The sequence below is a fragment of the Sphaerodactylus townsendi genome, linkage group LG01, assembly GCF_021028975.2.
Source record: "Sphaerodactylus townsendi isolate TG3544 linkage group LG01, MPM_Stown_v2.3, whole genome shotgun sequence".
Classification (NCBI taxonomy): domain Eukaryota; kingdom Metazoa; phylum Chordata; class Lepidosauria; order Squamata; family Sphaerodactylidae; genus Sphaerodactylus; species Sphaerodactylus townsendi.
Genome location: NC_059425.1, coordinates 43840114 through 43857816, shown reverse-complemented (window position 1 = coordinate 43857816; position 17703 = coordinate 43840114). Strand labels below are relative to the sequence as shown.

General features: G+C 39.8%; 1 protein-coding gene across 1 annotated transcript in view; it reads left to right on the top strand.

Annotated features, from left to right (window-relative positions):
• The window catches only part of LOC125446029 (adipocyte plasma membrane associated protein), a 30408-nt gene extending 15127 nt beyond the window's left edge, over positions 1–15281 (top strand). The window contains exons 4-9 of the mRNA XM_048519523.1: positions 4519–4611; positions 6223–6339; positions 9680–9854; positions 11905–12039; positions 12483–12675; positions 13930–15281. Coding sequence (XP_048375480.1) covers positions 4519–4611; positions 6223–6339; positions 9680–9854; positions 11905–12039; positions 12483–12675; positions 13930–14139 — 923 coding nt within the window. The 3' untranslated portion in view covers positions 14140–15281. The remainder of the gene's footprint in view (positions 1–4518; positions 4612–6222; positions 6340–9679; positions 9855–11904; positions 12040–12482; positions 12676–13929) is intronic.
• Positions 15282–17703: the final 2422 nt, after the last annotated feature.

The window sequence follows — 17703 nt, the reverse complement described above, 5'->3', positions numbered from 1 at the left end:
CAGCCAACTCTCAAGCTTTTGAACCCATATGGGCTTATATGGAGAGCTGGTTTTCCAGCTCTTATAACCAGACTTGAGAAATTCTCTTGACAGCTTTCACAAATCAGTAGGACTTAACCTAATTAAGTTTGCAGTCTGGTTTAATACATTGTGGCTTAATGGGTTGTCTTCATTCTCCAACTCTGAACATTTTGCATATTTATCTAGGAGAGGTTGCAGTGTGATTGATTTTATAATGTCTTCTCCATGCTTTCTGAGTCACATTCTAAGATTTTATATCAATGATTTCCCACTGAGCGACCATCTTCCTTTATGTATAACCTTTAAATACAGCAACACCAAGTCTTTGTATGAGTCACCCACATCCCTCAATTCTGTGGGCTCTCATATTTGCTGGTCCCCGTCTCTAGAATTAAAGGTTAATCTATGTCTTGACTCTCAGGTTATCATGAACCTGAGAACATTAGTGACCAATAACAAGTTCCCTAATGTGGCAATAACAGGCTATTATAAACTCATAGATATTATCTCTGCATTTTCTCTTGAACACTGTAAAACACTAACTGCCAACAAAGAAGTGAGCTGTAGATGGTTTGATACAGAATGTATTGAAAGCAGTAGAGCCATATGTTAATCTTATTTATTGAACCACTGGGTCTGCAGAAGCTCTTTCTCAACTGTTTTAGCGCCAACCCTGTTTAACCTTTATTTGAATTATCTGATCTTGAACCTTTCCAGTATCAATTGTCATCCTCCTAAATTGGGCTCTTTGCATATGCCTTTATTGTATATACGCTTTATTGTATTGTATGCTGTCTAATACTTAGTTTGGGTTTAAGAGATCACTCTCTTGCTGTGCCAACTATTTCCAAAATAACAAACTGGAAATTATGCCAAATCTAAAATCCTAGTCTTTTCCAAATGCTTTAAAAAGCATAACGGGAGTATTAACTTGCCTAGAACAAGTTAAACAATTTAAATATTTAGACATTTTATTCAGCTACAGCCTCTCTTGGAAGACACATCTCACCTCAGCTGCTATTGTTTTCAATGCCACCAATGCAATTTCCCGTTTCTTTTATAGAACGGGAAATCAATATATCCCTGCGGCACTGAGAGTATTTAACTCTAAGGTAGGACCTCAGCTACTTTATGGCAGTCCAGTTTGGATAAATGTGGTGAATTCTTTATTAAATAGGGTCCAATCTAAGTTCTTCACTATATAATGGGCTTCCCCAATTGCGTTTCATTCGCCGCTCTCTGTTTGGAACTGGGCCAACCTTTCTTCCAGACTCTGGCCTGGCTGAGAGTTTTTAAAATATGGGTTAAGATTATACCATTATAACAACCCTCTTAATCTTACATACCAACTTTTACAAGAGTCTGAATCCTCTAGATGGTTCTCTGTAATTGAAGGGAACTTCAGAGAGAGTCTCTAATTCTCCTTTCAGCTAAGGAGACATTTGAGACATTGAAAACAACACTCTTTAACTGCCAATTCCAATCTCTCTCAGGGATGGCCAAGAAGACTTGCTCTACTTTAAGTCTGCTAATTCCATTGGAACAAGGCCAAATGGCCAAATATTTACCTCAGTTATTTAATCACAGCCAAAAGAGAGCTCTTGCCTTGGCAAGGTTGAACATCATCCCCTCAGCTTTTCTGAGTGGCCGGTATAAGCATTTGAAGATGGCAGATAGACTTTGTTCCTGCCCACTAGCTCAAGTGGAATCCATATATCATTCAATGCTGATGTGTCCTAAATATGCTGAAGCCAGAGCAAAATATTTCGCGAGCATTCCACTGTTACAAACTGATAGAGGTCCTTTATTTGTAATTCTGCTCTGTTTAATGAAACGTTAGCAAACTTTTTGTTAGAGTTAATGTCTAAATAATATACTCTTTTTTGTTGCTTATTTGATGTATTAAGATATTAATGTTTGCTGCTGGTTTTGTATACTTCTCTTTTTCTTTTTATATATTATGCCAATAAAGACAGGGTTGCTTGCTTGCCTTACAATAGTGCTGTTTGAACCCAGCGAGGATTTCTGTGTTACAGCTTCTGTCCATGTATATGAACATAGAGTTCATGTAGAATAAATAGATGTATAAATTGTATTGTCGAAGGCTTTCACGGCCGGAATCACTTGGGTGCTGTGTGGTTTCCGGGCTGTATGGCTGTGTTCTAGCAGCATTCTCTCCTGACATTTCGCCTGCATCTGTGGCTGGCATCTTCAGAGGATCATGTGGCTGGCATCTTCAGAGATCCTCGCCACAGATGCAGGCGAAACGTCAGGAGAGAATGCTGCTAGAACACGGCCATACAGCCCGGAAACCACACAGCACCCAAGATGTATAAATTGTTTTTAACAAAGTTTTGACAGGGCAGATTGAAGGATATGCCTCTGCTTAAGATTGCACTGGGAGTTCCTGAACAGCCAAACATTTACTATCAAAGGAATTCTTAACAAATTCTAGCCATTATCACTTTTAGAAACTCGAAAAGTTAATATTAATTATGAATTATAATTATGAAGTATTCTTGCTTGTATGATTATTGTGTTTTTTAAAAGAAAAATTCTGTTCCTTATCACACTTGCAATTTTTGTACATTTGTTGCAAAAAATGAACTCAAAGTAAAATCATGAAAATTCCTTTTTTCAGCAACAACTTTGAAAGATCAAGTATGCGTATAAAAACAAACAATTGGGCCAGTCTGGGAGACACTTTTGAGGGGACATTACCAAAGCGACAACACATTTATAGTCCACTCCAGAGTGCTCGAGTGGCCAGGGATGGTGCAGCTGCTGCACTGCCTCCAGAGGGGGCAGCAGGGCAGAGCAGCAAGCTCCAGAGGCTCTCTGGCTGCCTAAAAGCCCTCCATATGGGTGTAAGTAACCAAGGCCTGCACCAGGAGTGTTCTGGGCTCCAAAGCCTGATAGAAACTGGCTAAAGTTGGCTCCACCCTGGGAATGTCCTTAGCCCATAACCAGCTGTGCCAGCTTTAGGCCAGTGTACCCAGTGGTGGGATCCAAAAATTTTAATAACAGGTTCCGATGGTGGTGGGATTCAAACAGTGGTGCCGCCGGACACACGCACCTCCAGTCCCTATTGGGCAGGGAGGTTGCTTTAGTAACCCCTTCTCGGCACTTAGAAAAAATTAGTAACTACTTCTAGAGAAGTGGTGAGAACTGGTTGGATCCCACCTCTGAGTGTACCTATGTGGGGAGTGGGCTTGTCTGGGTCGAGCACTTTGAAGCTCTGTGGCCCCCGCCCGCCTCCTACTTTGCCATCCCTGCTGGCATAAGTGCCACTTACACGAGTAGGGTGGGCAAATGTGCTGGCAAGCACTGTGCCAGCTCCAAGAGCTGATCCCCCACCTCAAATTGGACTGCCAAATTTGATTGAATTTTTGCAGCAACATATCACAAAATTGTGTTCACCACTTGCGGGTATCAATATTCTAACTTAAATGGGGAAAAAACCCAGATGTTTTATTTATTCCAGATTCAATGTGAACACCTACTGTCTTGGTTAATAAACACTCAGCATTTTAATTAAGAGTTTGTTTAAAAGTAATCTAATGAAACATGAGAAAATAAGATACAGAATTATTAAAATAAACGTAAGTCTTAAGCAGATTCAGTGAGCCATAGCTAATTCAGGCTAACTTATGCTAATTAATGAAGCAGAGCCTATAAAATACATATAATCTACATGCTATGCACAATTTACATGAAGTTCCACAACACATCTATATAAGCCAGGACAATGGAAGAACAGAATTTCAAGTACTGCTAATGTACATATTTCCTACAAATCTATCCTAACAAAAGGTCACTGTGGTCCATGTTGGATACCCATATTAATAGAAACATTCACCAACATAGAAAGGTGTTATGGCTGAAAGTTATTTCTTTATTCACTGGAATCTTTTTGTTGAGTTGTTGAGTTTTTTTTTTAAAAAAAGTCTTGTGACACCTGACAGCTCTGGATTGGGCTGCAAGTCTTCTTTCAAAGGAAAAAAAGGATGGCTTTTTGATGGAGGCAAACATTTTTCCATTGAAGGAGATTGTCTTTCTCATTGGAAGACTTTGTGGAAGGGCATCATAGGATCCATTCCTAACCATCTTATTTTGGTATAAACTTGTGAAGACTAGAACCTACTTTTTCAGATGCTGTGACTGGCTCTTCATTTTGTTTTTTTTAAAGAGGTTTGTTCTTTTTTTTTTAACAGCAAGGTCAGGGGCCCATGAAATGCAGGAAGCAAAGTGAACAGACTTAATCAGAAAAAGATACATCATTCAGTATCACTTCAATGATTTCTACATTTTTTCTTAATTATGCATAATAATCTGATGTATTTACAGTTTACTTTTATTGTTAGTAGAAGATAAGGTTTGGAGGAACAGTGTGCAGTTTGACACAGTGTGCAGTTTGACACAGTGTCCTGTGTATTGTTATTTTTTTTATAAATAGTAAACTATAGCCAAGCTCATCTTAGCTCTTATCTTTTTCAGATGTTCTGTTCACTGGTACTTCTGATGGAAGAATTGTGAAGATTGAAGATGGGCACATTCAAACTATAGCTCGACTTGGTCATGGTCCCTGCGGTAAATTAACACAATTTGTTTTGAGAGTTGCTTATACTTTTATCTGTATCTTATAGTGATCAACCGGTTTCTTTTTAGTTTTGTTCTGTCCTTTTTTATCTTCTCCTGTACTTTGAACATTTTTTCCAAATAGACCGAGTAGCTTACTTTGTGAAAATGCACTCTACTGCTTTTTTTTTAGAAGGTTACCTGAGCTGCATGCCAACCACAATGGTCTTGTAGTTGTGTAATGTCTAATAGATACATTGTAACACAAACTTTCCTCGACTAGACCCATGTCGTAAATTGCATGCGATTTGTCCTCCATGGATTTCAGTATGCAGAGGCGAGTAAATTAACTGTCAAAAAGCAAGGAGAAACCCAAGATTTATTTGTATATAAGAACTTTAACAACTATGATATTCCATCGAAAACTTCTGCCAACATCAGGAGTGTGTGTTTGTGAGACAGAGTAAGATTTTCATTATTCTCCCCTTTGGCAGCAGACCTCCAGTTCTCCCTCATAACAATTTTTGGGAGTGCTCATCCTCCAGGAACAACATTTGGGAGGCTATTTCAGACTTTAACAGGAGGTTGAAGGTAGGGAAATGGCATTTCATGGGTGAAAGGATTTAGAGGAATCCAAGCCAATAGATTTGTATTGTGTTACAGTCATGGAATTAGTTTGTCTACCATTGGTTCTCAAACTTCATGAAATGGGGCTCTCTTCTAAACTTAGCACATAAGAGCCCTGCTGAGACAGGCCAAGACGAAACCAAGCCCTGCCAGGCCAGCCACCCTCCCTGCCAACCCAGCAGAAACCTCCCCAGACCCCTGCCCTCCCTCTCACACCCTCAACCAAGATGAAACCAAGCTCTTCCAGGCCAGCCACCCTCCCCACTGACCCCCAAACCAAACAGGGACAATTTTTACCTTGGAGATGGTGGTTGATTAAGAGCTGCTTCTCCGCAGGGAGTTGCCTGCTGCTGGGCAGGAGCTATGCTGGTGAGTAGGGACTAGGGGAGTGAGGAGGACAGGCTCCAGTTCTCCTCCGTGTGGGGGAAGGGGAAAGGTTAGGTGCACCTCTGCTGAGATCTTTTCTTTCTCTGTTCTGCTTTCTCTTCTCTCTCTTGTTCTCTTCCCCCAGCTCCCAGCTTCCTTTCTCTGGAAGTGTGTGTTTGATTCTTCCCAATCAGTCCCCTGCCTGCCCTCCTCATCTTTCTAGAACCCATTTTATTTGAATATAAAATGGGCTTTACTGCTAGTCCCTTCAAAAGATGCTGTGATTTTCACCATCCTCTAGAATTTTGTATCATGAACAAACGTGGCCACTACACTGCTCACACACACACCCCGCCAAGTTCCAATCAGTATTAAAAAATTAAATAGCACCAGCCCCAATATTGATCCTTGTGGGACTCTGCTGTTTACTTCCCTACATTGCAAGAACTGTCAGCTTTTCCTGCATAACTTTGTATTTTCTTCGTTTGTGTAGATGTTGTTATCCTGGTATATATATATGGATATGCTTAGGAGATTAGGGTTCAGAAGGTACAGCTTCCCTATCTCTTGTAGGGTAAATCAGGTAATGGTAATTATTCGATAATTATACCTGCTGATGTGTCTTATCAGGAACTGGTGGGGATGAACTAACATGTGGTAGACCTCTTGGAATCCGTGTGGGACCAAAGAAAAGCCTTTTTGTGGCAGATGCCTATTACGGAATCTTCGAAATTTTTCCTTCCTCAGGTAGTGTGTTGTTTTTTTTGCTAAAAATTTAGTTTTTTAGAAGTAACCAGACATCATCATCATCCAAACATACTCAGTGTGATGTTCATCACTGTAAATTAACATGAGCACTGCATATATTATGTAAACACTTGATCTTATCATATCAAAATGCCATGCATCCTGTGGGGTTGTGGGAAGAAGGGGTATTGGGCAAAATTGTCTTCTTAATGGAGCAAGTCTCAGAACTAAGCTCACTATGTTTATAGAAGATTGAGAAGGGGCTTGTTTTCTCTTAAGATGTTTTTATAATTGTAATTTACCCTTATAAAAAGTAAATTCAGATGCCATCCTAATTTGAGAGTCATGCTGTTCCCATCGCTTTGGTTAATGGAGTTGTTTGCCTATAAGCTGCTGCTGGTCTTAAACATCCTGGCAATATAATCTGACTGTGTCCTAAAGCACCCAACAAAATCTGAAGACATCTTAAGAATATGAAAGTGTAAGTGGAATGCCCTGCCAGTAGATCACCTACTGTCTAGAATGAACTGCAAAAGGAATGCAGAGGCCAAAGTGGAAAAGATGGTGGAAAAGAAACTTGGGATTTGCTGTATGATCTCGTTTGTAATGAACTTTGCCAGCCAAATGACCCACCATTATTGTTCATGTGCAGAAGACAGGGTTGGCTTCTATTTTGTCTGTGCTATCAGCCATCTACTCTTCACAAATGGACAAGGAATATGTCAAGATAGGGAAAAATATGGCTCTGATTGGCTGCTTGATTAGAGTGTTACAAAACATGGAGGAATGTGGAAAGACATCCAGAGACAGTTCTGAAGAACCAAAGTCTAAGGAGTTTGTGGAAGATTTCCATTTAAAAATCTTGAAGGACATTTCTTTTGGAAATGGGATCACCAGAAAGCTGCACAGTGTTCCAACTGCAGCCACTCCATAGACTTACCTACAAGGGCAGAAAAGTATGAGCTGCCTTGTTTTCAGTTCCCACTGTTGGTTTTGCCTTTTTAAAATCAATGTTATACACAGTCAATCATCATTACTTTAGGCCCCAGTTAAGGATTTTTTGCCCCAATGGGCATCACTTTAGACCTGTGTACATTCAACCTCTTTGTCACATTATTGCCCAGTTCAGAGAAATCCTGTTGAAGTGCTTCACAGTCTGCTTTGGTTTTTATTGTCTTGAATTCATGTCATCTACATAGTTGGCCTCTTTAATGCTCACCAGATTCCAGATTATCCCTAAAGAAGTTAAATAGCACAAGCTCTAATACTGATCCCGAGTGAACTCAATTACTCTTAAAAGCATTTGTAGCCAATTTTCTTGTGATTCTTAGTTCAGATGTAAGTTCTAAATAGAAGAAGAGTTTGGATTTATAACCTGTTTTTCTCAACTGTAAGGAGTCTCAAGGCAGCTTACAAACTCCTTCCCCCCTCTTCCCACAACAGACACCTTGTGAGGTGGGTGGGGGCTGAGAGAGTTCTCAGAGAACTGTGACTAGCCCAAGGTAACCCAGCAGGCTTCATGTGTAGGACCAGGGAAACCAATTCAGTTCACCATTCTTAACAACTACACTATGCTGGTGTACATAGGACTGCAGGTAGACTCTTGCAGGCTGAATTACAAAGTGTTCCAGGCCTAGAGCAACAGTAGAAATTCTTTTAATCAGATTAAGTACATGTTGTTCTGCCAATAGTGCACTTTCTGATATTGATGTACAGAGTGGTAATTTAACTTTTCACAGGCTACCCCTGAAGCAGGACTAAGCTTCAGAATAACTTTATAGGTCTCATGACTTTTTAAAAAATAACTGATACTGAATGTGAAATAGCCATTTTTTTAAAGTTGGTGGTTAAGGTGTAGTTGGGCTTTTATTTCCTTTAACAGATTGATTTTTTCCACTATTAACTACTGATATGACCTAGCCTTAATCGCAGCAGTCTGGCACTCCTGCCTTTCCTTGCACCTGGACAAGCAGGGGAACTGGGAGGTAGAGTGTGGAAATAAGTTGTGCAACTCACTGATGTCACATCTGGGTAAAAAACTATATATGATGTTAGTACATCAGCCAGCACTTTGGAATGTCCTCCATAGAGTTTTGGGGAAAGTCTGGAATGTTGGCTGATGTAAAGTCTGAGCAAAAATCCAGATGTGACATCAGTGCATCGTACAACAACATTCCTGCCACTTGTCTTGCCCCCAGAATCCCTAGGGATGCCACATGGTGGTCTGGCAACCCTATCATGACTTCAGCTAAAAACAAATTCAGTACTGAGCATCATAGAAAGCAGCATCTCTTTAAGACAGTTTTCTGGTAAAGGGGTGAGATTTTTAAAATTATTAAAAAGAAATTGGGTTCTTTGTTGAATTTAAAAATTAGCCAAACAAGCAACCCCAAGGTACAAATATCATCTTCAGTGTAAAAATATGCTGGCCAAATGATGATCCTCAAGGGAGACCATCAAAGAAGATAGCAGAAGAAGGCAATGGCAAACCACCTATGTTTCTCACTTATCTTGAAAGCCTATTGCTGTAGTCGCTATATGACTTGATGGCACTTGACACACATACATACATTGTAAATTAATGCATTATAAATTAATGCATTACTTTCAATCTACCCTACTTGTAAATTAATGCATTACTTTCAGTCTACCCTACTTGGGAAGGCGATTGGACAGGCGATTGGGCAACTTTCAGTCTACCCTACTTGGGAAGGCGATTGGACAGGCAATTGGGCAACTTGGTAGTCATGTGGCTAATGCTTTCATGTATCAGTAATTAGTCCCATGGCATGGGATGTGCTTCTTAAACAACTTATTAATTGAAAATTGGTTTCCAAGTTTCTGCACTACACCACCTTTCAAACATTCATTCAGCTTTGAATATCTCCCAAACGGCCCTGGGCAAAGTGCTCTTTCCCTCATAATCACCTACCCAACAGAACTCCTAGATGAAAAAATGTCTTAGAGGTCCTTGGAGAAAGGTAAAGTGCAAACTTAACTTGAGATTTCAGGGCCTCTTTCCCAAATTTTTTATAGAGCATAACTGATGCTTGTAGCTGGGCCAGTGTGAGGAGCCTATTTAAGAACTGGACATTGATGTACAGTGATTAGAGTGCTGGACTAGGATCTAGGAGACTGAGGCTTGAATTCCCACTTGGAAGCTTTATGAAGTAAATAAGTTGTCATGTGTATGGATGTCTTGGAGTCAAAATAAAGAAAATGTTTTTTAAATGTGTGTGAATTGAGATAGTTTATACTTAAAATGGGTATCTCAATGCAATATCTGTACTTCTATTAGAAAATATGTGATTTTAAAAAATGGTTCTGTTTCTATGATTAGGAGAAGTGCAACGACTTGTGTCTTCCAAGGTTCCTATTGAGGGGAAGAACTTGTCTTTTGTGAATGATCTTGCAGTGACTCGAGATGGAAGGAAAATTTATTTTACGGACTCTAGCAGTAAATGGCACAGAAAAGACTTTTGCTACTTAATCATGGAGGCTACAGATGATGGGCGGTAAGTACTCTAGTTGTGAAATTTTAAAAACGCTGATTTTGAAATGTGAATCGTCAGAGGGGAACATTCATAAAGCAGTGCAACGGCATTGCTTTTTGAATAATTTTGTCTGTAATGTTGTGATTACTTGTTGTGGAATTTTCAGAGATCCTTACTTAAATTAGTTAATTAAAAGTTTGAATGTATAGCAGCCTATGTGGGTTTTGTTCTGCACACATAATTGTTTTGGTGGTGTTCTGTCTTTAATACTGTATATATGAATTGGCTCTTTGGTATTCTTGAGAACAAAACTCTAGTCTGGTTTGCTGTAAGCAAAGAGACTATTTGCATAGGCTGTGCTTCTGTACTACCCTGTGAAACTTGCCTGTTGGCTGGTTTCGTTCTTGGCCTGTGGATATCCACAGTCTTTTATCATTGGGTTATATGACACAGTGCCGAATATGATACTGGGCTGTAGTATTTTGCTTCTGTTTTTTTCCCTGTAAGGTTAGGAATGCCTTCTACTTATATGACTTCATAACTGACCTAAGTATCTTGGTTCCACCTTTGTATATGACTGAGAAGCCTCCAACAGTGGCTGCCAGAGCTATGATTAATTATATTAATTAAACTTACTTTGAAATAATGCTTTCAGGATAAATGTGTGTTATCTGGAATAAAATCCCTATATCGCCCTTCTAGGCCCCTCCGTTCATCGGAGGCGGACCTACTGGTGATCCCTGGCCCCAAGGCGATCCGGCTGGCCTCTACAAGGGCCAGGGCTTTTACGGCTCTGGCCCCTACCTGGTGGAACAGGCTTCCAGGTGAGATCAGGGCCCTGCGGGATTTACAAAGTTTCCGCAGGGCCTGTAAAACGGACCTGTTCCGCCAGGCGTTTGGCCAGCCGGGATGATATCAACTGCAACAAAAAGCAAACATCTGGCCTCCCGTGGGTTCATAAAAGGGGGAATAGAATAGCTGAAGCCATCTCTAGTCTAATATTTTATGTATTTTAATTAACTTATATATATGATGTTTTAACTTTTTATTTTGTTGGAAACCGCCCTGAGCCTTCGGGGAGGGCGGTATACAAATACAATAAATAAATAAAAAAATAAAAATAAAATGTGTTGTGCTGTTTCTCAAAAGTGATGATCAAATAACTGTGAGGCAGATATGTAAGTGAATTCCCTTTGTACTTTTCACAGAAATTAACTACATTGTAGTGGTCAAAGTTTCTTTGAAATTCTGAATAGTCAAGCTGGCCGTGAATATCTTAAGGCTCCAAAATTGTTCACTAAAATTTACCTTATCTGGATGTTCATAGTTTATTGGTATGACTAGACCAAAATCCCTGCCTACCTGGTTGATCATGGCAACAAAATTCTAGAGCCAACTGAAAAAAGCACATGTTCACATATTTTGTCAGAGTGGTTGGGCAAAATATTTCACTTGCATTTTTTACCTTGTCTGTTTTAATTTGTCTGACAACCTGTGAGGCAGGCTGAGAGAATAACCCAGTCAGTTTTATGACTACGTGGGTGCTGAACCCTTGCATACTTATGCTCGCAGGTCCTATCACTTGGACATGACCTCACATGATAGGATTGCAGCTGCAGTTGGGGCTCTGTTTTTAACTGGAAAACTCTGTCCTCTTGCGAGTGTTTGTACTTTCATCACAACGGTAGGACAGAATATTCTGAGAGCTTCCTTGGCTGAACTTTAATTACTGAAGTGGAAGGTGTTAACTTCAGTGATACTGAATGGGATCATATATTTGTCATCCTCATTAATTCTCTTTATGTGAAGGGTGCACAAATCACCTGCCTACAAGCTACTACTACTTCAGTGACTGGGCCTGGCAACTGACTTTCCTGTGGAGATAAGGAATCAGTTTACTCCCCTTATATTGCTTTAAATTTTGCACTCTTCCATTCATAAAATTAACAAAATGACATGCTGGAAAGTGGAAGTTCTCTGGTGTTCTCAGTCTGGGAAAGTGGGCAGTACAGAATGACATTGATCATAATATAGACTTTCCTTTTTAATGCCTGTGTAACTATTCCCTTAGCTTGTTTGAGTATGACACAGTGACAAAAGAAGTGAAAGTTTTGATGGAGGGCCTCAGATTTCCAAATGGAGTCCAGTTGTCTCCTGCTGAAGACTTTGTATTAGTTGCTGAAACAACTATGGCAAGAATACGCAGGCAAGTATGACACTTCTAGAATTCTTCCTGTTACATGGCTGTGTATGGGGGGTGTTAGCTAAATATTTGGACCCATCTATTCTTTTAATACACTTTATGCAAGATTTGTAGGGAGGGGGCATGTTTGGTGCTTAGTCAGATAAGACTGAGCTCTGGACTCTGATTTTTATTTGTCTGGTTACCATCCCTGGAGAATAGGCAGTTTCTTGAAGTCAGTGCTCTGAAAGTGGCCTTATTGCATTTTCTGTGCAGAGAACACATTTCTTTACTTGTATGCGCTGTATAAATATACAGTTCTAAATAAATACTGCCAAGATGAAGAGTATAAGAGATGAGCTGGACCCTCGTGTAAGGTGGACATTGACTGCTTATTGGAAAGGATGCTTCCTTAAACTTGCCAACTTGTTTTTAAGACGTTATGCTTTTTTCTTTGCATTTTTCAGATATTATGTATCTGGCCTAATGAAAGGTGGAGAAGATATGTTTGTTGAAAATATGCCTGGCTTTCCAGACAATATACGTTCAAGTAGCTCTGGAGGTTATTGGGTGGCTATGTCAGCTATTCGGGCCAATCCTGGGTTCTCCATGCTGGATTTCTTATCTGATAAACCATGGATTAAAAGGATAATATTTAAGGTAAAAAAAAGTATTCTCATAGTATTCTACATCTAGTCTTCTCCAACTAGAATGAGTTCACGGGTAATCCCATTTTCTAAGCTCATTATATGGGGCGGACTCCTGTTCACCACTAGTACAGTTAATAATGAATTGTATAATTTAAATCTCTATCCTAGGATCTCTTTTCACCATATATCTTGGGCATGGTAATCACTTTTGTTATGACTAGTAACATGTGAAACCTCCCTTTTTATTTGCATGAATGTTCATTTAGAGGCATGGGCATTTATTTTTGCCTAATGTAAATATATGTATGCTTTTCTTTAAGGATTTTTGGGTTACTTTTTTAAAAAAAAGAACAATTCAGGGTGCACACGTTTACCTGTTTTCTGTGTCACGGGGCTAAAATTTCATTCCCAATGCTTTTGATAAGCTTCTAAATAATTCATTTAAGCAAGACTTATAAGATGTACAACAATGGCATACTTTTGAGGTACTTCAGTATATGTTCACAAAACTTCTGTGGTGTTTTTCAAAACGTTCTGGAAGCTGCCAAAATGGAAAATAATTTGCTGCAGTCCACATAAAAACATCTCAATTGTGAGAAAGTCCAGAAGGATAGTTGAATTAGATGCTTCAACTGTATGAAGAATTGCTTTTTATACCCCACTTCACTCTACTTTAAGGAATCTCAAAACAGAATCTCAATCACAATTCCTTCCTCTCCCCACAATAGGCACCTTGTGAGGAAGGTGGGTCTGAGAGAGTTATGAGAGAATTGTGACTGGCCCAAGGTCATGCTTCATGTGCTAGAATGCGGAATCAAACCAGTTCTCCACTGCTCTTAACCATTTGGCTCTCCAAATGTCCACATAAACTAGATAACTTTTTGCTGAAGGGTCTCAGAGATCAACTGTATTATGATATTAAATTATGCCTTTGTAGCATAGGCAAACTGAGAAAGTCTGAGCTATCCATATCTAAAATAAATTTCTCTCCAAGATAATTTGAAATAGTATTATTTATTATGCTATGTTCACAGTTCCATTGATTTCAGCAGAAGAGATTCACACACATGCTTAACTCTGCCATTGAAATCAATTGCTTCCTTTTGCCTTAATAGATTTGGGTGGTGGAACATCTCTTAAATGTTTTGAAACCTATGCTTATGGATCTCTTTTTGGGTACTAAGTTGACCATTTGCTCAAACTTGTGTATTTGTGATTCTGATCGCTAAAACAGTTTCCCACAAAAACAATTCTTCCATTTTAGCTGTTCAGCCAAGAAACGGTAATGAAGTTTGTGCCCAAGTACAGCCTTGTGGTAGAGCTAAGCGAAACTGGATCCTACAGAAGAAGTTTCCATGATCCTGATGGAATGGTGGCAACATACATAAGTGAAGCACATGAGCACAATGGACATCTCTACTTGGGCTCCTTCCGATCTCCCTTTATTTGCAGACTGGATCTTAAGGATGTCTAACTCTGAGCCAAAAGAAATTCCACTGCTGCGTCATATTGGTCTGGAAGAGGAAGATTACTCACAGATTTTGCTATGGGTGAAGAGTGAAAGCACAGTACTATTTAACAGGGTACTAAGTGGGACCGTGTCTTATTTTCATGTATGCCATTTGAAAACCAGTGGACACAATCCACCATGGTTTCATGTATCTCTCAGTCAGGTCAATGAGCTGAGTGTAGAAATTTGTGGTAGATCGTGTCCATTTTGTGACATCTTTAAGTGAGGTGAAAATAAAATTACCTCATTAAAGAAAATTCCTTATATTAATCTAATGATCTTTAGAATCAGCTTCCACTAAACTGTTGAGCACAGGTATACCTGGTCAACTTCCATACTTCAAAATATACTGGAAATCAGTCCCTGAATTCGAAGCTGCTAGTCTTAGATGGTCATGCATGCAATTGTTTCCAATTTGAGCATGAATTTCCAAACATGCATGTTGTAATATCCTGCAGCGCTTTTATATACATATATATATATTAATGAACTTGACAGGTACATGTCCATCTCTTTTCAGCGCTGCTATTTGCACGATAAGTTTAGAAACATAAGATCGCTCCTTTGTGAGACTTTCTAAGATAAAATAGATGCAGGTAACTTTGAGAAGTAGAGATTGCCATTTGAAGAAATGGGGACATTCCTGTGCTTCCTACAATTTTCTCAATGATTGAATAACTTGCTGTGACACATTAAGACTCAAAGACAGTGTGGGAAACGGACCTTGAAATGGTAAGACTGATGGGTATAAAGTATCATACTGTTCTATAGGATTTGACCAGAAGCTGCATTCATACAGCATTAAATATGTATGTATGTATGAAATTACTTTTCCAAGCACATAAGGGGTAAGTCCTGTTTAAAGTATATTTTCTCCTACAGCGTTGACACAACATTAAGTGCTTTTATTGTAATATGGAGAGCTCAGGGTATTTCAAGATGAAAGGATTTAAAAAAGGTTTAAATGCATGAGATTTTAATAAATGAGTAAAAATCTCAGATTTGTTGACTTGCAGCTGGGTGGCATTTAAAGGATCGAAACAAACAGTGCAAAGTGTTGTTACAGTTTGCCAATGAAAACAAAATTAAATGACTACTTCACCTTATAGTGTCATGTGTTTGTTTTGTTCAAAGATATTATGGATTATGCTGCAAGCTAAATCCCTTGGATTTTTATGATAAAAACAAAAGCCACAGGCAATCCTTTTAAAAAAGGAAAATGTATTGTTGGCATATAGGGGATTAGTGCACCTGAAGCAGTCTCTGTTGACTTTGTGTTCTTTAGGACTGTGAATACATGGGTCAAATTTGGCACTGTATTCCTAGAAATAGGAGGCCAAAAATATTTAAATAATACATTTTTGTTTAAAATAAAATGGACTGCATAAAGAAAAGCACAGATAGAGTCAATCAAAGCGAAATACTTTCTATTGTCATTTACCTGCTATTGATGTTTACCTGCTATAGGTGTCTGAATTCACTCTTCTCAGCTTGACAGATAGGACCCACATTGTAGCTGTATCCAAAGAAGTGAGCTTTGACTCAGAAAAGCTCATTCCTGACAGAAATGTTGTTAGTTCTTAAGTTGATACTGGAGTCTTGCTCTTTTCTCGTTTTATGTAGGTATGTGGGCAAGGGGATTACTGCCTGAATGGGAAATAAGACGAGAGAATGTAAAGTATATTTTATCTGTCCAGCAGGAGAAGAAGGGGGGGGGGGATCCATGGTCTAGGTCAGGATTTGTCAAATATCTTCAGCGAGAAGTCCTTGGGCAAGCCAGTTCTTGCCCAGTTTCAAGTTGATCTGGGTCCTAAGAATAGCCACATTTAAATTATTGAGTAAAAGATAATGCTTAATCCTTTTTGGCTGAACCTTTGGAGTTTGAATTTGGGAAGCAAAATCCAGTTTTGGGTTGTTCTACAAGAGACTGCTGAGAGGCTGGCAAAGTTTGTGTGCTACAGGCAGGTGCCAGCTATGCAGGTGTGGGCAGACAGCCCCAGGTCCAGAGCACAGGAATTCAAGCAGGCAGGCAGACTGGGAGCTATAGCAAGCATGGGAAGATCCAGCAGGAAGTGCACTCATTGCACCCAGGCAGAGCTAAGCCCAAAGCAAGAATTATATCGGAAGCTCTGGTTACTGAGTTTGAGATCCTGCAAGAGCTCAGTCCTCCGCAGATGCCTCCATCTTGCAGAGCCTTCTGCCATGCCTGGCAGAGAAATGAGCACTCTTCCTTTGGCTCTGTAGCTTCTGCTGCTGTCTCTGCCTCCTTTGCACAGCTGACTCATCACAGGGATTGATGGAGGTCTGTGCAGGTTCTCTCAGCTGCATGGTATCAGGTGAGGACCGGCTGGTAGCTGACTCTGCTGCCAAAATTTCCTCACAAGCAGCCTGCTCTAGCTGAACAGTGTGGTCAGCTTCTGCTTTCTCATGAGGAGCCACTTCTGAGTGCTCAGACATAAGAAAAAAAAGGATAGGTACACCTGAAAGTTATCAAAAAGAATTCTGTACCTTTAAGGCTCCAATACTGTGAAACACAGTTTCCTTAAAAAGTACATAGGCAAGTGCCAGCTGGTACTGTAGTGTAACACACTTCTCTCTATGATACACCTCTGAAGATGCCGGCCACAGATGCAGGCGATACGTCAGGAACAAAATCTACCAGACCATGGCCACACAGACCAGAAAACCCTCAACAATTGGTAACTAAGTTTTCCTGCCTTGGGAGGGTGGGCGTTTCTGAAAATCCCGTGGTGGGACTGGATGAATAGACCTCTTTCCTGCCCAACCTAAATAACTTCTCAATTATTGATCTTCCTTAGAAATACTCATGGCTTCTGAGGTGGAATCAAAATCAGAAGAAGGCCTGTCTCTTTCTATGTGGTCTTGCCACATAACCCTCTTTTTTTCCCTCTCTGATATTAAGTCTCTGAGATATCCAATTATAAATATACCCTTTACTGTAATCATTACTGTCTCTCAAAAACTTCTCTCAAAAATATAAATATATCCTTTTTAACTTCCCTAATTTTGTCTGCAAAAGCTATCATTTCTGAGTTCAGTTTAGCCAATTGTTGTTAATTGAGAGAGCTATGGAAGAGATTGTTAATTTGGATACAGAGATTGATAACACCAAGGTCAAACTTCAAACAATTGTCGGTTGGGAGAAGTTTAATTCTAAATTGGCTAAATTGGACTCAGAAATGGCCCTTTGCCAAACCCTACCCATGATGATTGATACAATAAGTGAACTGGAGGCCCCTGGGCCATCTTTGGGTCCTTATTTGGACCACTTCAGCCTGCTTGACCCAACAGCTGTGGACAGGACACTGGCGGCTGAACGAGCTACCACTTGTCCTTTTGACCCGTGCCCTTCCTGGTTGGTGAAAGCCAGCAGGGAGGAACTTTGGAGCCACCTGTTGAAAATCATTAACAGCTCTCTTGACAAGGGGTTTTTCCAGATCGGCTTAAAGAGGCAGTGGTCCGCCTGCTCCTAAAAAGACCACAGTTAGATCCATTGGATCCGGTCAA